Here is a 23,114-nt window from a genome sequence, read left to right as displayed (position 1 = left end):
CATCTCATGACAAGTGAGTCAACATGGTGGCATGTGAGTGTGGATGGATGTGAAGTGTGTTGACGGCTGGCTGAGTGTGTGTTCATGTGTTCAAGAGCTGAAGGACATAAAAAACACTGAGACAGAAAGAGAGTGTGTGTAGGGAGTGTATAGAGAACAGTGTGTGTGTGTATATAGTGTATAGAGTGTGTATATAGTAAATAGTATATATATAGTGTATATAGCTAGGAGAGTGTGTATAGAGTGTATATAATGTTTTGTTTTTTTACACCAGACAGACAGACAGACACACACACAGACACACAGACAGACAGACAGACAGACAGACAGACACACAGACACACAGACAGACAGACAGACAGACAGATATGCTGCAGCTATTCTCAGAGACATCGTGGGGATTTCTGTGTGTACTTTCACTTCATGTTCCCACTGCCATTCCATTCTGTTCCTATGACCTCCTGCACACACACACATGGACACACACACAGACACACACCTCTAATTATAACACTCAGGTAAACTCGAGTCCGGGAGGAAGAGAGTACTTAGCATTGCTATAGCAACCGTATCCCAGTTCTGGTTGCCGGGGGAGACTGTTTTGTGCCACCTCTGTTGGGAGACAGAAACACCGTGTTGTGTGTGTGTGTGTGTGTGTGTGTGTGTGTGTGTGTGTGTGTGTGTGTGTGTGTGTGTGTCCAGGTTTACTTCAGGCTCTGAATCCCAGCAGAAGAATCAAACATCTAACGTTTCATTGAGGCAACAATTAGCTGCCAGTTATTGAAATTAATCAGCGAGACGAAAAAAATGAACTCACTGGCAAAAAAAGAAAAAAAACACAAAAAAATGCAAAACCAACGCAACAGAGGCAACACAACCACAAAAACACACAACATGATGCAAATGGACAAAAGCAGTCGACTCCAAACCAACAGACATGATTTTAAACACAAAAAACTGCAGAGAAATTACCAGAAAGACACAAAACGACTACAAAAGACACAAAAGAACCAGAAAAAGACACAAAACCACCACAAAGAGACACAAAACAACCACAGAGAGACACAAAACAACCACAAATAGACACAAAATAACCACAAAGAGACACAAAACAACTACGACAAGACACAAAACAACCACAAATAGACACAAAATGACCAGAAAAAGACACAAAACAACTACAAAGAGACACAAAACGACCAGAAAAAGACACAAAACAACTACAAAAAGACACAAGAACCACAAAGAGACACAAAACAACCACAAATAGACATAAAACAACCACAAAGAGACAAAACGACAAGAAAAAGACACAATATGGCTGCAAAAAGACACAAAACCACTACAACGATAGACAAAACAGCCACAAAGAGACACAAAGTGACCACAAAAACACAAAACAACACAAAAACACAACTTTTTATGTCATTTAAACATATATAGTGTCAGTTTGGGGTCTTTTTGTGTCATGTTTATGATTTATTGTCTTATTTTCACGTGTTTTCCTGCTGCTCTGTCCCTCTGAGTCATTCTAACCTATGAGATGTAGAACATGATGGAAACACTCAACATTCAGACGTGGCCGTTAAAAACGTCGGCATATGAACTTAAAACCGGCCTACACATGAAGTTTTTTACAGTTTGGAGCTCAGCGGGACAGAGTGGGACGCCAGAGGCTGCTGGACAAAGACGGGAAAGGTTAAGTCTTTTCATCAGCACAAGAAGAACGGCTCCAGGAATAAACAGACGGCTGGCATTTCCTCATAAAGAACCGGGGACCGTCCACGCTAAAGGTTACACAACGAAACAAAGGGCCTCCAGAGCACGACTAACGACAGCCGAGTTCACAACTTTAACACAAAAACACAGAGAGGACGTCCTTCAGCAGCAGCTGGAACACAACGAGGACCAGACGAGTCTCTGGGTGGAGGCTGTGATCAGTCTGTGTCTTTAAGTCGTTTTGTGGATTTTTAAAGTCATTTCTTTTCTCTGTTGTTGTTTTGTGTCTCTCTGTGGTTGTTTTGCGTCTCTGTGGTTGTTTTGCGTCTCTCTGTGGTTGTTTTGCGTCTCTTTGTGATTGTTTTGTGTCTCTTTGTGGCTGTTTTGTGTCTCTGTGGTTGTTTTGTGTCTCTGTGGTTGTTTTGTGTCTCTGTGGTTGTTTTGTGTCTCTATGGTTGTTTTGTGTCTCTGTGGTTGTTTTGTGTCTCTTTGTGGCTGTTTTGTCTCTCTTTGTGGTTGTTTTGTGTCTCTCTGTGGTTGTTTTGTGTCTCTCTGTGGTTGTTTTGTGTCTCTTTATGGTTGTTTTGTGTCTCTGTGGTTGTTTTGCGTCTCTATGTGGTTGTTTTGTGTCTCTTTATGGTTGTTTTGTGTCTCTCTGTGGTTGTTTTGCGTCTCTATGTGGTTGTTTTGTGTCTCTTTGTGATTGTTTTGTGTCTCTTTGTGGCTGTTTTGTGTCTCTCTGTGGTTGTTTTGCGTCTCTCTGTGGTTGTTTTGCGTCTCTCTGTGGTTGTTTTGTGTCTCTCTGTGGTTGTTTTGTGTCTCTTTGTGATTGTTTTGTGTCTCTGTGGTTGTTTTGTGTCTCTTTGTGATTGTTTTGTGTCTCTTTGTGGTTGTTTTGTGTCTCTCTGTGGTTGTTTTGTGTCTCTCTGTGGTTGTTTTGTGTCTCTATGTGGTTGTTTTGTGTCTCTTTGTGATTGTTTTGTGTCTCTTTGTGGTTGTTTTGTGTCTCTCTGTGGTTGTTTTGCGTCTCTATGTGGTTGTTTTGTGTCTCTTTGTGATTGTTTTGTGTCTCTTTGTGGCTGTTTTGTGTCTCTCTGTGGTTGTTTTGCGTCTCTCTGTGGTTGTTTTGTGTCTCTCTGTGGTTGTTTTGTGTCTCTTTGTGATTGTTTTGTGTCTCTGTGGTTGTTTTGTGTCTCTTTATGGTTGTTTTGTGTCTCTCTGTGGTTGTTTTGTGTCTCTGTGGTTGTTTTGTGTCTCTTTGTGATTGTTTTGTGTCTCTCTGTGGTTGTTTTGTGTCTCTTTGTGGTTGTTTTGTGTCTCTCTGTGGTTGTTTTGTGTCTCTTTATGGTTGTTTTGTGTCTCTCTGTGGTTGTTTTGTGTCTCTGTGGTTGTTTTGTGTCTCTCTGTGGTTGTTTTGTGTCTCTTTGTGGCTGTTTTGTCTCTCTGTGGTTGTTTTGTGTCTCTTTATGGTTGTTTTGTGTCTCTTTATGGTTGTTTTGTGTCTCTCTGTGGTTGTTTTGTGTCTCTGTGGTTGTTTTGTGTCTCTTTGTGGCTGTTTTGTCTCTCTTTGTGGTTGTTTTGTGTCTCTCTGTGATTGTTTTGTGTCTCTTTATGATTGTTTTGTGTCTCTATGGTTGTTTTGTGTCTCTCTGTGATTGTTTTGTGTCTCTTTGTGGCTGTTTTGTGTCTCTGTGGTTGTTTTGTGTCTCTCTGTGGTTGTTTTGTGTCTCTCTGTGATTGTTTTGTGTCTCTCTGTGGCTGTTTTGTGTCTCTCTGTGGCTGTTTTGTGTCTCTCTGTGGTTGTTTTGTGTCTCTCTGTGGTTGTTTTGTGTCTCTTTGTGATTGTTTTGTGTCTCTTTGTGATTGTTTTGTGTCTCTTTATGATTGTTTTGTGTCTCTGTGGTTGTTTTGTGTCTCTTTGTGGTTGTTTTGTGTCTCTTTGTGGTTGTTTTGCGTCTCTATGTGGTTGTTTTGCGTCTCTTTGTGATTGTTTTGTGTCTCTTTGTGGCTGTTTTGTGTCTCTCTGTGGTTGTTTTGCGTCTCTCTGTGGTTGTTTTGCGTCTCTCTGTGGTTGTTTTGTGTCTCTCTGTGGTTGTTTTGTGTCTCTTTGTGATTGTTTTGTGTCTCTGTGGTTGTTTTGTGTCTCTTTGTGATTGTTTTGTGTCTCTTTGTGGTTGTTTTGTGTCTCTCTGTGGTTGTTTTGTGTCTCTCTGTGGTTGTTTTGTGTCTCTATGTGGTTGTTTTGTGTCTCTTTGTGATTGTTTTGTGTCTCTTTGTGGTTGTTTTGTGTCTCTCTGTGGTTGTTTTGCGTCTCTATGTGGTTGTTTTGTGTCTCTTTGTGATTGTTTTGTGTCTCTTTGTGGCTGTTTTGTGTCTCTCTGTGGTTGTTTTGCGTCTCTCTGTGGTTGTTTTGTGTCTCTCTGTGGTTGTTTTGTGTCTCTCTGTGATTGTTTTGTGTCTCTGTGGTTGTTTTGTGTCTCTTTATGGTTGTTTTGTGTCTCTCTGTGGTTGTTTTGTGTCTCTGTGGTTGTTTTGTGTCTCTCTGTGGTTGTTTTGTGTCTCTGTGGTTGTTTTGTGTCTCTTTGTGATTGTTTTGTGTCTCTCTGTGGTTGTTTTGTGTCTCTTTGTGGTTGTTTTGTGTCTCTCTGTGGTTGTTTTGTGTCTCTTTATGGTTGTTTTGTGTCTCTCTGTGGTTGTTTTGTGTCTCTGTGGTTGTTTTGTGTCTCTCTGTGGTTGTTTTGTGTCTCTTTGTGGCTGTTTTGTCTCTCTGTGGTTGTTTTGTGTCTCTTTATGGTTGTTTTGTGTCTCTTTATGGTTGTTTTGTGTCTCTCTGTGGTTGTTTTGTGTCTCTGTGGTTGTTTTGTGTCTCTTTGTGGCTGTTTTGTCTCTCTTTGTGGTTGTTTTGTGTCTCTCTGTGATTGTTTTGTGTCTCTTTATGATTGTTTTGTGTCTCTGTGGTTGTTTTGTGTCTCTCTGTGATTGTTTTGTGTCTCTTTATGATTGTTTTGTGTCTCTATGGTTGTTTTGTGTCTCTCTGTGATTGTTTTGTGTCTCTTTGTGGCTGTTTTGTGTCTCTGTGGTTGTTTTGTGTCTCTCTGTGGTTGTTTTGTGTCTCTCTGTGATTGTTTTGTGTCTCTCTGTGGCTGTTTTGTGTCTCTCTGTGGCTGTTTTGTGTCTCTCTGTGGTTGTTTTGTGTCTCTTTGTGATTGTTTTGTGTCTCTTTGTGATTGTTTTGTGTCTCTTTATGATTGTTTTGTGTCTCTGTGGTTGTTTTGTGTCTCTTTGTGGTTGTTTTGTGTCTCTTTGTGGTTGTTTTGTGTCTCTTTGTGGTTGTTTTGTGTCTCTTTGTGGTTGTTTTGTGTCTCTTTGTGATTGTTTTGTGTCTCTTTATAATTGTTTTGTGTCTCTGTGGTTGTTTTGTGTCTCTTTGTGGTTGTTTTGTGTCTCTGTGGTTGTTTTGTGTCTCTCTGTGGTTATTTTGTGTCTCTTTGTGATTGTTTTGTGTCTCTTTGTGGCTGTTTTGTGTCTCTTTGTGGTTGTTTTGTGTCTCTTTGTGGTTATTTTGTGTCTCTTTGTGATTGTTTTGTGTCTCTTTGTGGCTGTTTTGTGTCTCTTTGTGGTTGTTTTGTGTCTCTTTGTGGTTGTTTTGTGTCTCTCTGCGGTTGTTTTGTGTCTCTCTGTGGTTGTTTTGTGTCTCTGTGGTTGTTTTGTGTCTCTGTGATTGTTTTGTGTCTCTATGGTTGTTTTGTGTCTCTCTGTGATTGTTTTGTGTCTCTTTGTGGCTGTTTTGTGTCTCTGTGGTTGTTTTGTGTCTCTGTGGTTGTTTTGTGTCTTTGTGGCTGTTTTGTGTCTCTGTGGTTGTTTTGTGTCTCTTTGTGGTTGTTTTGTGTCTCTTTGTGGTTGTTTTGTGTCTCTCTGTGGTTGTTTTGTGTCTCTGTGGTTGTTTTGTGTCTTTGTGGTTGTTTTGTGTCTCTGTGGTTGTTTTGTGTCTCTTTGTGGTTGTTTTGTGTCTCTCTGTGGTTGTTTTGTGTCTCTGTGGTTGTTTTGTGTCTCTTTGTGGTTGTTTGTGTCTCTCTGTGGTTGTTTTGTGTCTCTGTGGTTGTTTTGTGTCTTTTGTGGCTGTTTTGTGTCTTTGTGATTGTTTTGTGTCTTTTTGTGGTTGTTTTGTGTCTCTGTGGTTGTTTTGTGTCTCTGTGATTATTTTGTGTCTCTTTGTGGTTGTTTTGTGTCTCTTTGTTGTTGTTTTGTGTCTCTTTGTGGCTGTTTTGTGTCTCTTTGTGGTTTGTTTTATCTCTTTATGAACCTTTTAGATGTCTTGTTCAGTTAGATTTCTCTGTGATCTTTTTTACATCTACTTCTGGTCATTTTGTGGCTCTTCTGAGGCTGTTTTGTGTGTCTTTCTGGTGATTTTTTCTCTTTGCCTTCATTGTGTGTCTCCTCAGATCCATTTAAATAATAGTTTCGGTACTTTTGGGTCGTTGTTGGTGTCCTCCCCTCGCTGGCAGTCATTTCAGAGTTCTGGTTCCACAGAGGACTCTTCGTTGCAGTGAAACCTGCTGTGAGTTCAAACTGCTTCTTCACAGTGAACCGTGGATGTAGCAGGAAGCAGGACGAGCAGCGAAGGCTTTAAGGTCGGAACTTCTTCTCTGCTTTAACGTCTCATCATCCTGAAATAGCAGCTGAACTACAGACACCAACCAGAGCTCTGGGAACCAGCGGTGGCACTTTGATCACCACATTTGGCCCCGTTAATAACAGAGTGGCTCCGATGTGTGATCATTAGAGCATCCGAAGCATCTTGATTACGAAGCGCTTATAAGGACACACACTGATCCTGACTGACGGCTTCACAGCCACCAAGAAAAATACTCATCAACGTTCCTGCTGCAGGTTAAAAACAGAAACCTGCAGCTCGGCGGGCAGGGATTCAGTCTGTTTACGCCAAATTATTTTACAGCTACAGCTACACAAACGCAAGACAAAACGAGAAACACAACAAAACAGAGACACAAAGCTGAGAAAAAGACACGCAAAATGACCAAAGAAGAGACAAAAAGATTAACATGAGACAAAAAACCGACAACAATAGGTCCAAAATGACCACAAAGAGATGCATAAGTACAGCAAAGAGACACAAAATGCCAAAAAAGAGACACAAAATGACAACAGATACAGAAAAAACAACCACAAAGAGACACAATTACAAAAAAAGATAGAAAATGACAGCAAAGGGGTGCACAATGAACAAAAAAAGACACAAAAAGATTACAAAGACACACAAAACGACAAAAATAGATACAAAATGACCACAGAGAGAAACAAAATAACCACAAAGAGACAAAAAATGACTGAAAAAAGACACAAAATGACTTAAAAATGACACAAAATGACTTCAAAAAGACACAAAACAACCACAAAGAGACAAAAAATGACTTCAAAAAGACACAAAATGACTTAAAAATGACACACAATGACTTAAAAAAGACACAAAATGACTTAAAAAAGACACAAAATGACCACAAAGAGACACAAAACAACTTCAAAGAGACACAAAGAGGCATAAAACAACCAAAAAGAGACACAAAACAGCCACAAAGAGACACAAAATGACTTTAAAAAGACACAAAATGACTTAAAACAAACACAAAACAACCACAAAGACACAAAACAGCCACAAAGAGGCACAAAATGACTTTAAAAAGACACAAAATGACTTAAAAACAGACACAAAACAACCACAGAGACACAAAACAACCACAAAGAGACACAAAACAACCAAAAAGAGACACAAAACAGCCACAAAGAGACACAAAATGACTTTAAAAAGACACAAAATGACTTAAAAACAGACACAAAACAACCACAGAGACAAAACAACCACAAAGAGACACAAAACAACCACAAAGAGCCATAAAAGCACCACTCAGACCCAGACAGTCCAGTAACGTCTGAGGACTGTCCCAGTAGAAGCTGAGATGCTAGCTTAGCCTGAGGTGTTTATTGTTTTAATGGAGGAGCTGAACAAGCTGCATCTCAGAGCGTCTCTCCAGAGCCTCATTACTCAGACATGCGTGTCGGTATTTGAAGAAGCCGTGTTGGCCGTGATTCAGACACTCGGCGTTCCTGCAGAAGTCGTGTTGGACTCACCAGCTGTGGGAGATAATGTGGCGCTACAGAAATAGAGCCTGAGGGGACGACGGGCCCCTGAGGACCAGACGTGGGCTCCACACCACCCATCAATAACCCTCACCTCTCTGTGGTCTATATTTACAGATTCCTCCACTTCTCTCTCTGACCTGCTGTCACTCACTGCTTCTCTTTGTTCCTCTTTTGAATTCCTTCTTATTTCCTCTAAACTGTGTTTACCGTGTCTCATTTCTCTGGTTTTAAGCAAATATTCCAGCAGCTGAAGCTTTAAAACAACAGAAAACTAAATAATAATAATAATGATAGTTCATTAGAATACAGTAAATAAATGAAATAATGGAACAAAATGCAAGAAAGCAAGAAAGAGACCAGAGAGGAAGTCATCATGGTGATCCTCAGCAGCAGAGGGTAAATGAATGCAGCAAAGTCTAGAGAAACCCTGGAGGACAACCGGATGAAGAGACGTGGAGATCAGTCTTCCATCCAGACGATGAGTCGAAGCAAACAGACAAAGATCCTCAGAGATGTTTGAAGACAACAAGGTGGAAGTTCTGGAGGAGTCAGAGTCCAGACCTCAGTCCAGCTGAGAACCAGAGTCTGGACCTGAAAGGTTCTGTTGATCAGGATCCCAGAGGAACCTAACAGAGTTTAACAGTTCATGAAGAAGAAGGAGGTCCAGATGTTCAGACTGATGGAGGCCACCAGGATCAGAAGTTCTTCTACTGAATACTGACTGGAAGAAGCTCCATCACTGAGTTTACTTCGTAGATTCTGAATGAAGTGACATCGTTCATGAAAGAATCTTTTCTGTAAATTCACATCAGACAAAGCACTAAAAAGGACATAAACGTTCTACACCGTCCTCTGCAGAAACATCTGGTAACCTCTGGAATCAGACGACTGCTTCCTGTCTCCAAGTCTCACCTCATCATGAACCTGTCCAGATATGATCCAGCCTTAGCTGTAAAATGCATCGATCAGCGCAGACCAGCGGCTCCCACATGTCAACGGGTCAATAAAGAACCCTGACATAAATATTCATGTCTCCTGGACACGTCCTCCTCCGTCCTCCAGATGGACTCAGACCGACTCCATCACTTCACTCAATATCAGCTCCAGATCCACAGGAGACAGAGCAGGATGTCAGCCAGGACAGGAACCATGGAACACCTCAATGAGCTCTAATTATAAAAGCTACAAACTTTATTTCTGATAGGTGGAGGCCACCAAGACTGCCATGACTCCTCTGAAGGACTTCCTAGGACGATAAAAACAGAACTAGTGGATTAAAGGTCAGAGTTTCAGTCTGCGTTTAAGGTAGATTTTTGTTGTTTTTCGGTAAATCAGACCTCTTCCTCTGGCCGTTACCCACGATGCAGCGGTGCGTTCAGGTGCTCAGACTCTGGGTCAGAAAACAGAGCGTGAGTCGGTTTCCGTGCAGCAGATCATCTTTTATTTTAATGAATGTTGTGTGTTTGTGACCTAATTCTGCCCTCAGGGATCAATAACGTTCATTTCATCCTCCCAGAAAGGACGGATTTTACCTCACAGGAAGTCCTGCAGCTCCACGGAGTCACAGCGACTGTTTTCATCAAACATAAACACTGATTTTCATTGCATTGATAGTTATTATTCTCATTAGTTAGTTTTATATTTATTGTAGTGTTTGATGTGATTATAAAAGTTTATTTACATCATTATCATTATTATTTAGTTTTATTATCATTTTAGTCTTTGTTTAATATTTTATTTACTTTAGAAACAAAGTAATGTGTTTTTCACTTCATTACTGTTAAAAAATTAGGTTTATTATTATTTTATGTTCTAAATGTACTTTTAATTAACTTTAGCAGAAGAAATAGGAGCTCATCTAATTTATCATTGTTTTAATTTATTTTATTTTATTGTTTATGATTATTTCATTGTAAATGTATTATCATTTATTTCAGCAGCAGAGGAAGTATTAATGAGAGATTATGGCTTTATTGTTACTAGTGAGATTTTTTAATTATTTTATTATTATTACTACTATTATCTTTTTATTTATTTTAGCAGCAGAGGAAGTAAAAATGTCTTTATTCACTTCATTATTATTAATTTTATTTTTAATTACTTTTTTTTATAGATTATTTTACTTTTGTATTTATTTTAGCAGCACAGGAAGTAAAAATATGCGTTTATTTACTTTTAGTTATTTGTTTTATTTTGAATTATATTATTTCATTATTATTTTACTTTATTTACTGTGTTATTATTAGTTTTACTTTTAATTATTTCATTTTATTACTATATTCCTTGTTTATTTACTTTAACAGTTATTTACCTAAAATGTGCTTATTTTAATATTATTTGCTTAATATTCCTTTTTATTTACTTTAGCAGCAGAGGAAGTCATAAGAAGAGTTTATTTATTTTATTATTAATCATTTTATTTTTCATAATTTTATTTTATTATTAGAGGATGTTTTTATTTACTGTAGCAGCACACTTTATTTATTTCATATAGAGCGCCTGAAACAAAGGCAGGGATTCTCCAGAGCTCTTTTCCATCGCACTGAGAAACAAAACTGAAAGTACCGCAGACCTGGCTGTTATCCACACACACACACACACACACACACACACACACACACACACACACACACACACACACACACACACACACACACACACACACACACACACACACACACACACACACACACACACACACACACACATCTCCCTGTGGACCAGCGTTTAGGTGCTGGAAGCCTCTTTTGTGTCTTTGGCTAAATATTGGACAGATGTCACATTCACAGCCTCCTGGAGAGCTCATAACTCACACTGAACACACCCCCAGCACACACACACACACACACACACACACACACACACACCCAGCACACACACACACGCTCTCAGACAAAATCAACTTCATTCTGAAAAATGTTTTCAATACCTTAGTTGAGTTATTGATCAGTGCAGCTTTTAACATAATGTTTTAACCATTTATAACCGAGACGGACGGAGCTGAGAGCTTTATGACACACACACACACACACACACACACACACACACACACACACACATCAAGTCAAACAGCTGGATGTACATCAACAGAGAATCCTTGCATGCGTCTGGAGAAGCGTCGAGCAGAAACGAAGCTAATTTAATGGAGCGCGCTCACACGGTCGGCATGGCGACCACAAGCGGCGAACGCCGGGCTAATGGAATGATGAATATAAGCGATGTGACGCAGCGTATTCCAGGAAAATCCGCCCCCTCAGCAGCTATGTCCTCAGACCAGGTCAGGCCATATTTCTGGCTAACGGCCGCAGTGACAGCAGCCGATGATTAAAAATCCGACTCCCGCCTTCTCCTCGCGTTTCCTCGTCACGCTACGGGTCGAAAACCTTACAGTAAAAATAGGGTCATTTTATGGTCGAACCTGTGAATGAACATGCTAACGGTGCACCGCCCGCATTCTCCACCAACAACACGCTGTGTTAGCCACGTTAGCATTTCTCTAAGCAAGATGGACCATAAAGTGACTTTATTTTTACAATGTTTTACGTTATTTGCTGCTATATGCACAAAAAATTGCATGTAGGATTTTAAAAAGGTGCTTCTCGCTGCTGTCGTCATGTTTTTGGTGGAGAATGCGGGTCGTGCAGTAAAATTACAGTCAAAAATAGCGTAATTTTATGGTCAAACTTGCTAATAAACACGCTAATGGTGTGTTGTTGGAGAATGCGGGCGGCTAACTGTTAGCAACGTTAGCATGTCTGAAAACAAGTTCAATCATAAAATTACACTATTTTTACTGTATTTTACCGTATTTGCACAAAATTATTTGTATTTATGATTGAAAAAAGTTTTTTTTAATTAACTGTTAGCTTATATATTTCATATATATTTTATATATTTTATATATGCACATAAAAACAAGGACATGAATTAGTGATGAGTTTTAATGGATCGTCTGCAGCAGCTTTAATGTGTCTGGAAGATAAACATCAAGTAAACTGGAGATGGATCCAGAAACATCTGGCAGCAACACAACGGAAAAATGGGTTTAAAACAAATTAAAAATACGAGAAAAAAATGTGAAAATAACAGTAAATAACTGCATCTAAATCATTTTATTATTTTTTTTATTTACTGATTGATTTTTTTATGTTGATGTGTAAATTAATGCTTTCTTCTTGTAATTTGGCTCTTAAAATAAACAATGACTCTATAGTTGTTTATATCCTTGCTTTAAACAACAGTTAAATAATTCTGTTTTTCCTGATTTAAAGGAGCGTAAACTGCAGTTTTATAGTAAAACATTTAACACTTATAAAACAGATATTTGATAAATATGATTTGGGATTTTTTAACATTTTTAATATTGTTTTAGGTTCATGTGTAAATAATTATTATTTTTAAATAAATAAATAAATAAATAAAGACCTTCTTTTAATGATTAAGTCTTGAATTGAAGTAAATCTGTGAGCTGTTGAGTTAAACGTTAATTTTTCTGTCATATTCACTAAATAAACGTCTGTGGAGGATCTGCGGTTCTCCGGGTTCTGTTCTGGCAGCAGCCGGGTCCAGATGGGATCCTCAGATTTGTGTTCCGGGTCACGGACCGGGTCGGTCTGATCCGGAAGTTCTGGTCCGAACCCAAGACTGCCGACCGGAGAAGGTGAAAGAAAGTCCTTCACTGTTCAGCGCCTCCAAACTGAAGACCAACGAGGAGAATCAAAGAGAAATATTGAAAGAAAATGCCGCGTTTGTTCCGTTATTTTTCAACAGTTTAATGTTATTTTACTATTTTTAAAATAAGAATAGTATGATTATTCTATTCAATAATAATTTGTTCTTTTACGGTGTTTGACCATAAAATGAATTCTAATTTTCAATAATAATTATACTATGAAATTCTTTTTTACCGCCTTAAATGGGATAAAAGTCATTTTCCAAACATTTATTAGCGACCTCATTGGCTCTCTTACATTTCGATCTTTGTCCATCTTTGAATCGCACTTCTGAAGGCGTAAAATCAGTGGAAACCCCAGAAATTCAGAGGAAGTGTGATCCAAAATGGCTCCATAGCGCCACCTGGAAAATTTCAAACATTATCACGCCTGTTTCCTACAGCTATGAAATTTAATCGGCATATGTAATTCCTAAAACGTAACAGGAAGTTGGCCATTTTGAATTTTGTGCCATATTTTGGAGCAGTTTTTGCACGTGCTCAAAAGCTCTAAACTCAAACAGGCTAACCCGGACAGAGCTGAAAGTTGGCCAGGATGTACAGCAGGAACGGGTGATTTAAAGTCAAAATGCTCCACAAAAGTCCTTCATCACACCCATAACCCAAAATACACTCTCAGTCGCAGCGCCACCTGGTGGACATGCTCGGATCCACTGACCAATGATGTGAAGAGCCAATTATTCTCCCAATTAATTCTTTGAAACACAAACTGTGCACATCAAGAATGCATCATTTTAACTTTTGATAACTTCTTTTTTTTAATGATTGACAATAAAACTACACTTTTAACTGAATTTAAGTCAATAAACTGTCGTTATTTTTAACAGATTTTTGCTGTTTTCACCGTTTTCTTCCATTTTCTCGTGTAATATTTATTTCTGACTCTCTCGTTCCAAATGTTCTTCAACAGAACTTTGAATCCTGAAGTTAAAGTCGCTGAAAGTTTTTCTCTGAGAATCTTTTTCACTTTTGGATGGTTTATTGAGAGCGTCGCCGAAACGATCCTTAATTCTGTAAAAGTCTCTGCAGACGCTTCACAGCTCGTTTTCAGCCTGCTTTCTGTTTCTCTTTGCTCCAAGAAGAAAGAATCGAGTGGAAACGGAAGCAGGAGGGAATTCTTTGAGGATTTTGGACGCGTTTACAAAAAAAGGAGCTTTTTCTCTCCTGTTTATTTCCCATTAAAATATCTGGAACATAAACGTGAAAATATTTAACCGACCCACTCAAACTGGCAGACGGATCCTCCGGCAGATAAAAGCGGCTCGTCCAATCGGCTGCTCAGAATCCTCCTCACCGTGACCTCACGGGTCACATGGCGGCTAATTAGCATCGCTAACGAGGACGCCAGTGTCTCTGCAGTGTGAGGACGTCTCCTTCCTCTGGAGGAATTCATGGCTTCTTTCAGGATCAGAATAATTAAAGACTTTCTGCAGAAATTCACCAAATAAACCAGCAGAATCATTTCATTAATAATAATAATAAATAAGCACAAAATAGAATTATTTCACACACACTAGCAAATAATAATAATATGAATGATAATAATGATGAAATTAATTATTATGATGACTATGATTATGATTATTGCTATTATTAATGTTATTATTTAATAATAATTATTATTACTTAATAACAATTATTATAATAAATCAGCACAAAATAGAATTATTTCACACACTAGTAAATAATAATAATAAACCAGCATAAAAGCAATAATATTTATTCTTAAAACAACAACAAAATTATTATTAATAAGAACAAAAAAACTGCAAAAAAAGATTTCACAAAAACATGTAAATAATATTCTAAATATTATATTGAATATTACTATAAATAATATTTAAATACTTAATATAAATATAATATTTATTAGATATTATTATGACCCTAATGAGGATAAAGCGGTGTATAGAGGATGGATATTATTATATTCTATATATTCTATTGAATATAATATGTTGAATGATTCTAAAATTTATTTTTCCATTGACATGTCTGTGTTTTTTTTGTCTCTTTCTGTTAATGTTGCATGTTTTTGTGATCATTTTGCATCTCTTTGTGGTTGTTTTAGGTATCTTTGTTGTTTTCCATTATTGTCTTGTTGATTTGTATCTTTTTTTTGTATTTTTTTGGCTTCTTCCTGCTCCTTTTGTATGTTTTTTGTGGTTGTTTTGTGTCCTTTAGTGGTCATTCTGTGTCTCTTTGTGATAATGTTGCATCTTTTTGTGTTTTTTTTGTGTTCTTTTCTGTTGTCTTGCATCTTTTTGTGATCATTCATTCTCAGTGCATCTATAAACGTCATCAACACCTTTTGCACTCCTACAGCCTCACATCATCTCACTGCTCTGTTCTTCACTGTCAGGACGGTGCCTTCACTGTCAGGACAATGCCTTCACTGTCAGGACGGTGCCTTCACTGTCAGGACAATGCCTTCACTGTCAGGACGGTGCCTTCACTGTCAGGACGGTGCCTTCACTGTCAGGACGGTGCCTTCACTGTCAGGACAGTGCCTTCACTGTCAGGACGGTGCCTTCACTGTCAGGACGGTGCCTTCACTGTCAGGACGGTGCCTTCACTGTCAGGACGGTGCCTTCACTGTCAGGACAATGCCTTCACTGTCAGGACGGTGCCTTCACTGTCAGGACAATGCCTTCACTGTCAGGACGGTGCCTTCACTGCTCAGGTTCACTCCAGACTGAATCTGAACTACGTTCTGACCACAACTGTTCTCCGGCGTTCCCCGTGTTCTCCGGCGTTCCCCGTGTTCTCCGGCGTTCCCCGTGTTCTCCGGCGTTCCCCGTGTTCTCTGGCGTTCTCTGGCGTTCCCCGTGTTCTCCGGCGTTCTCCGTGTTCTCCGGCGTTCCCCGTGTTCTCTGGCGTTCCCCGTGTTCTCCGGCGTTCTCCGTGTTCTCTGGCGTTCCCCGTGTTCTCCGGCGTTCCCCGTGTTCTCTGGCGTTCCCCGCGTTCTCCGGCGTTCTCCGGCGTTCCCCGTGTTCTCCGGCGTTCCCCGTGTTCTCTGGCGTTTCCCGTGTTCTCCGGCGTTTCCCATGCTCCCAGTGTTCCCCGTGTTCTCCAGCGTTCCCCGTGTTCTCCAGCGTTTCCCATGCTCCCAGTGTTCCCCGTGTTCCCCGTGTTCCCCGTGTTCCCCGTGTTCTCCAGTGTTCCCCGTGTTCTCCAGCGTTCCCCGTGTTCTCCAGCGTTTCCCATGCTCCCAGTGTTCCCCGTGTTCCCCGTGTTCTCCAGTGTTCCCCGTGTTCTCCGGCGTTCCCCGTGTTCTCTGGCGTTCCCCGTGTTCTCCGGCGTTCTCCGTGTTCTCTGGCGTTCCCCGTGTTCTCCGGCGTTCCCCGTGTTCTCTGGCGTTCCCCGCGTTCTCCGGCGTTCTCCGGCGTTCCCCGTGTTCTCCGGCGTTCCCCATGTTCTCTGGCGTTTCCCGTGTTCTCCGGCGTTTCCCATGCTCCCAGTGTTCCCCGTGTTCTCCAGCGTTCCCCGTGTTCTCCAGCGTTTCCCATGCTCCCAGTGTTCCCCGTGTTCCCCGTGTTCTCCAGTGTTCCCCGTGTTCTCCGGCGTTCCCCATGTTCTCTGGCGTTTCCCGTGTTCTCTGGCGTTTCCCATGCTCCCAGTGTTCCCCGTGTTCTCCAGCGTTCCCCGTGTTCTCCAGCGTTTCCCATGCTCCCAGTGTTCCCCGTGTTCTCCAGCGTTCCCCGTGTTCTCTGGCGTTCCCCATGTTCTCTGGCGTTCCCCGTGTTCTCCAGCGTTTCCCATGCTCCCAGTGTTCCCCGTGTTCCCCGTGTTCTCCAGCGTTCCCCGTGTTCTCCGGCGTTCCCCATGTTCTCTGGCGTTTCCCGTGTTCTCTGGCGTTTCCCATGCTCCCAGTGTTCCCCGTGTTCTCCAACATTCCCCGTGTTCTCCAACATTCCCCGTGTTCTCCAGCGTTCCCCGTGTTCTCCAGCATTCCCTGCATCCTCCGGCTCTCCGTGGACGTGGATCATCGTCTGCGGGTGACCCCACACCATGCTGATGTGGTGTCTGTGATTCAGAGCTGGTCGTTAGCGGTGGATGTCACAGCGGGTTAGCTCAGTGACCTCTGGCCTCGGGCTCGGCCAATCAGCAGCTTCAGCACAAACAACACCATGATCAACATCACTGTCATCCTCGTCTCCTCATCCTCCCCTCCTCGTCCCAGAGCCTCCACCCGGCCGTTATCTCCTCCACTCTGACTCACTGTGAGGAGCAGACAGAAGCTTCCCGAGTCTCAGCGACCGTCATCCAGCGGAGCGTTGGAGGGTGAAAACAGAAATATGAACTCATGACATTTACTCCTCAGATCATCACACGCATCTGATTTAAAGACTACAATCACACGGAGATCTGCTAAGTCACTTAAGACGCTTTTTCCTTCCAACAGTGGCACAAAAAGACAAAACTGACAGAAAAAGACACAAAACTGACAGAAAAGATTCTAAAATGACAAGAAATAGCTAAAATGACATTAAATTCACTAAAATGACACAAAAGAACACAAAACTAACACAAATGTTCTTCCACTGACCTACGAGTCCATTAGCTTTCTGCCTTAGCGCTCTGTTAGCCTGCTAGCTGTGTTTCTGCCTGTTAGCCTGCTAGCTGTGTGTCTGTTAGCCTGCTAGCTGCCTGTTAGCCTAGCTTGGGGCTAGCCGATCTTGCTGTGTGATGCTGCGTTGCCACGGCGCTGTCAGTCAGCGTGATGCCCTCAGCGCTGACGGTCGGCTCAGATCCTCGTCCTCCCTGACAGATAGCGCTCATGCTAGCAGAACAAACGTGTTCCTGCAGGCAGCGAACAGAAACCAGCAGCAGCTGAAGGTTCCTGAAATCAACATTTCAGGAACTTTAAAAGAACCGAAGTGGGAGCTGCTGCACAATAATCCAGTTAATGGTTAATTCTACATGAGTTCTGTGATTTTTTGACATATTATCTGGAAATTAATTAAACTGAGGACATCTGGAGAAATTAAAAAAGTTTTTACCATTTCTCTTATTTGTCTACCAATTGTTCAAGCAGATAAGAATTTGTTAAAATGACATAAAAATTTACAAAATTGACACAAAAAACAAAACTGATACAAAAGATGCAAAAACGATCCAAAACTTTGAAAAAATTGACACAAAAGATGCTAAAATGACACAAAAATTGGCTAAAACGACCAAAAGTTTGCAAAAACACAAAAATGTGCAAAAATGGCACAAAAATTTGCTAAAAAAATAACAAAAGGAAATAAAACGGATACAAAAGATGCAAAAATGACACAAAAATTGGCTAAAACTTTGGTTAAATTTTTTTCAGTTAATTTTACAGTTTTTACTAACAAATTTTAAATATTTGATATTTAAATGTTTTTCATTGTAAATTTTTCAGCCTGTTGGGATTTTTTATGATATTTTTGTGCTGAATTAAACAGAAAAGTTTGGTAAAGTAACAGATCATGTTTTACAGTGTACATGAAAGCAGGATAAGCAGATATTTGCTCTAATATTTAGTTTAAAACTTTTGCTCTTTCGTCTTCATCCACTCCGTTGAAACCAAACCACTGAGATTATTTCCAACTCGACATCCCAGAAAAATATTTGCGGAACTAAAGACTCAAGCTGCTGTTTGTTTGGACTCCCAAACGGAGCTCAATCTGTTTCCGTCTTTACTGTTTGCACCGTTCAAACGGCAGACTGAAGGAAGGCACACAGGAAACCAGAGGCTCGTCCTGAAGTCTCAACTCCAACTCTTGGTAGATATTAAATAAAAACTCTCGCTGATGGATGACGGCGGCGTCAGAAAGCCCCAAAGACAGATTTCTGGGGCTGATTGTCGGCGCCACCAGCAGGACGGCTGCCAAAGAAGAGGCAGAAATCTTTTCTAATTCATTTCAGTGTTACAATAAAAACATCACTGCTGTCTGCACAAAACACCTGAGATGGAGGAAAGAAACGAACAAGGACTCATTGAAAGCCTCATGTTGACACTTTTATGTCAAAATATCCAAAAACTGGAACCTTGTCTTGTCTTAATTTGCCAAACATCAGATTCTACTGATGTTAGAGCCTCAAAAGTTGAAGAAATGTCGACCAGAGACTGTATGTTAGCAGAAATATGGATCCATCCATAAATATACACTTACAGGAACTTCATGGCTACACAGGTGGATTGTCCGAGTCTAAAATAACGACACAAAACGATGCAAAATTTGTCCAAAATGAACCCAGATGTGATCAAAAGCACTCAAAAATGAACTAAAATTAATCAAAATTTGTCCAAAATGACTCAAAATTGGTCCAAACTACTCAGAATGTGTGAAAAAAGTCGAAAAATGTGTCCAAATGGACTCATGTTGACATTTTTATACGGCAAAACATCAAAAACTGGAGCTGTTTTGAATGGTCATAGTTGTCGCAAATCAGATTCTACTGATGTTAGAGCCTCAACAGTTGGTGAAATGTCGACCAAAGACTGGATTTTAGTAGAAATATGGATCCATCCACACACTTACACTTCATCGAAAATTGTCCAAAATGCTCCAGAATATGTCAGAAACAACTTAAAACAGGATAAAAAACACTCAGAACTCGTCCAAACTCACTCAATAATGATCCAAAGATCTCAAAATGTCTCCAATAGAACTCAAAAACTGTAAAAATGAATCCAAACGTCATTAAATTACTAAAAGATGGTCTAAACCAGATGAAGATGCGTCCAAAACAACGAACCTTCACCACAACCACGACTCTGAACACCAAAGGCATCAGAGGCAGCTTTGAGTTGAAAACATCCCAGAAACATCAGCAGCAGGAAGAAGATCCAGAGCAGCCGAACCCTAGAAATAGATCCGGTAGAACTCACCCGGCGTCGCTGCTGTTCCCACAGATTAAGGCGTCTTTGGCTCCTTCCACCTTGTAGAAGTTGTCTGGAAAACACAAACAGACCAGAGTTCACTTTTACAGCCACTTCCTGTTTGGGCCAAGCGTGGACCCAACGACTTCCTGTTTGGTAAATTCACAGTTTAAATCAGAACCAACCGCCTCTGAATTTTAACCCTGTGTACCTAAAACCAGCCGGTGAGTTAGAAAAGCAGGTTATCGTTTTAAAAAATACACAAAATGACCCAATTTATCAGCCGGGAAGGGTAAAAACACCAAGAACGGTTGAGAAACTTCACCAAAAACTTTCTGAGGCGTCAATTATTTCTGTTTTCTGACCCGAAACTGATTCTGTAAAATACTTTGGTTGAATTTTGAGACGCTACAGTGTGTTTATGGAATTCCTGCCACTGTATATTGACGGATGGATCCACATTTCTAATATTTTAGGTCATTTTGCATAAGCTTTGATTGATTCCACCACAATTTCTCAGTCATTTTGACAAATTTTGTGTTATCTGGGGCAAAATTGAATCATTCTGGACAGGTTTTAAGTTAGTGTTTCCACTTTTTATGGGAAAAAGTGGCAAATTGATCAGTCCAGGCTGGTCTAGAGTCTCCATAAAGTTCCTGTAAGTGTATATCTATGGATGGATCCATATTTTTACTAAAATACAGACTTTGGTCGACATTTCACTAACTGTTGAGGCTCTAACAATGTCAACATGAGTCCATTTGGAGAAGGTTTGGTGCCATTTTGGACGTTTTTTTGGGTGACTTCTAACTTTTTTTGAGTCATCTTACATCTGTTTTGACTGATTCTGGACACTTTTTGAGTTGTTTTACACAAGTTCTGAGTCATTGGGACTAATTTTTAGTAATTCTGAACAAGTATTCCTCCTTTAATGCCAGTAGAATTTGATGGGGGCAAATTAAGACAAGACGAGGTTCCCGTGTTTGTTTTTTTGACATTAAATATTTTAAATTATGCTGTATTTGTTTTATGCCACAGCTGAAAAGTCCCTGAATTGTCGGTCACAGCTGAGTCATGTTTGAGCAGAGAAGTGCAGAATTTTTTGTTTTTTACAGAATCTGTTTTGATCAAATAGTTTAATTTTTAAATGAGACACGTGGAATAAAGTCGGGGTGTCGTTTTAGCTCCGATAAAACGCCCACAAGCTGCTGAGAAACTGTGAGAAACAGGTTTTGTTTACGCAGTAGAAAGGTAGAAATGCGTGTTTTTGAGCGGCTCACGCCTCCACAGCGGTCCAGGTGTTAACGGTCTGAACGAGCAGGTGGAGACGCTAATGCTGGAGCGGCTAAATGGGATTCAGGCACCATTTATTTCCTAATTTACACCTGATGTGTCTTCTAGCCGCTCGGCTTCCTGCCCGTCATCAGTCAGGGCTGCTTTCCTGCAGGAGACCAAACTACTGAGGCGCTCTCATTTGTTTTTTCCTGCAAAACTCTGGAGAAACAACCGGTTTCATGTCTCTGAGCAGCTCTGGACAAACTCAACATTTGTTCTCAGACAAGGAAAGGAACAAAAGCAGCAAAACTGTGGCTGTCAGGCGAGTTCAGGGACGTTTCTCTGCAACCACACCATCAATTAAAAAAAAATAACTCTGAATTTTTGTCACCTGACTGTTGGTCACATCTGAGTCCATCTCGGCTTCACGGCTGCAGCGAGAAGCTCAGAATTTTTTGTTTTTAACTGAATCCATTTTGTGCAAACGGTTTATTTTTGGTGACTATTTAAAGATAGAATAAAGTGTTTTTGATGACGTCACAGACGGGTAGTTCAGGGACTGTTGGAAAGTTTAAAATCAGACGTTTCTGGCTGATAAATGGAGACATTTTCCTGTTTATTCTAAAAGAGAGCGCCACTTTCAAACCATCTTTCAGGCTTAAATAAAAAGACTGTAATGACACAGAAAAATGCTCAAAATGACAAAACTGACATAAAAGACGCTAAAACTACACGAAATGATGTTATAATGACGCAAAAAGCTGCAAAAATCACATAAAATTGCTGAAAATGACAGAATAACTTGCAACACATTTTTTAAAATGACAGAAAATTGCTGAAAATGAGATAAAAATCTGCAAAAATGACAGAGAGATTGCTGAAATGGAATTTAAGACCTAAAAGTTACACTAACATGACATAAAACCAAAAGGAGAATACTAAAAATGGCACTTAAATATGAAAAAAATTACACTAATCTATATGAAGATGACAGAAAACTGACATAAGTGATGCTAAAATTATACAAAAAAGATGCAAAACATTTTTAAAAAGAGAGAAAAATGCTAAAAATGATGGAAAAATAACACAAAAAGTTGCAAAAATTACACAGAGATGCAAAAAAAGACAAAACGTCAAGAACTGATGCAAAAAAATGCAAAAAAACTACACAAAAAGATGCAAAATGATAATAAAACGGCGCAAAAAGCTGCAAAAATGACAGCGATATGACTAAAATGGCATTTAAAGATCCAAAAACTACACTAATGTACACTAAGATGACATAAAACTGATAAACAATGCTAAAAAAAGACACAAAACGCTGCAAAAATGACAGAGATTTCTAAAATGGCACTTACAGATGCAAAAATGACACAGAGATGACAAAGGTTGCACAAATGACAAAAAGATGCAAAAATGACACAAAATGGCACTAAAATGATACAAAAAATGCTTAAAGTGACAAAACTGATGCAAAAAAGCTGAAATTACACAAAAAGACACAAAACAACGTTAAAATGACACAAAAACAACAAGTTTAAATAAAGAGACTGGAGTGAAAGTTGACTCTTTATGGATTTCTACATGATCACAACCCGTTTGTTTTCCATTAGTCGATCAGCGTAAAGACTTTTATTGTTGTGTTGTTTTGTTCAGGAAGTAAACTTTTATCTCCAGCGGAACAAAACAAAAGACGGATGAGTGGAAAAGTATTTTGACAATAAATCGATGGGACTCAGATTAACAGCGTCTGAGTTTGATTCACGCCTCCTCCTGCAGCTTTATCTGCTCTCAGAATGACGACAACAGCACCAAAAGAGACACAAAAAGATGCAAAAGACACACAAAAATACGTAAAAATGACACAAAAGTGACAGAAAAAGAGTAAAAAATTACACAAATAGACACAAAATACACATAAAGATGCCTAAATGACATAAAAGTAACACAAAACAACACAAAAATGACACAAAATACCCCAAAAATGTCTAAAAAGATCCAAAAAAATGACACAAAACGAGGCAAAAATGACTACAAAAATGACATATAAACATATACAAGGGAAAAATGCATGGCGAAAATTATAGAAAAATGCTGATATTTACACAAAAACGTTCTAAAATGATCCTAGAATGAGAGAGAAAGACACAAACGATGCTAAAATGACACAAAAAGTTGTAAAGAACGACACATAAACCCTGAGATGACTGAGAAACGATCACCAGGCGTTGAAGGGACCGTCCCCACGCCTCACCCCACATCCCCAACTGTCCCCCGTCCCCAAAACCCTGCCCCCCGTCCTCAGGCCTGTCCTCATGTCCTCAGGTCTGTCCTCATGTCCTCAGGCCTGTCCTCATGTCCTCAGGTCTGTCC

At 39.9% G+C, this 23,114-nt stretch overlaps 1 protein-coding gene across 1 annotated transcript in view; it reads right to left on the bottom strand.

Moving 5' to 3' along the window:
- scn5lab (sodium channel, voltage gated, type V-like, alpha b) overlaps positions 1-23,114 on the bottom strand; it is a 180,205-nt gene that overhangs the window by 88,119 nt on the left and 68,972 nt on the right. The window contains 1 exon segment of the mRNA XM_051940377.1: positions 19,476-19,539. Within this exon segment, the coding sequence (XP_051796337.1) occupies positions 19,476-19,539 (64 nt within the window).

The sequence above is a fragment of the Acanthochromis polyacanthus genome, chromosome 20 (genome assembly GCF_021347895.1).
Source record: "Acanthochromis polyacanthus isolate Apoly-LR-REF ecotype Palm Island chromosome 20, KAUST_Apoly_ChrSc, whole genome shotgun sequence".
NCBI lineage: Eukaryota > Metazoa > Chordata > Actinopteri > Pomacentridae > Acanthochromis > Acanthochromis polyacanthus.
Note: the sequence above shows the minus strand (reverse complement) of the source record. Positions and strands in the feature narration are given on the sequence as shown.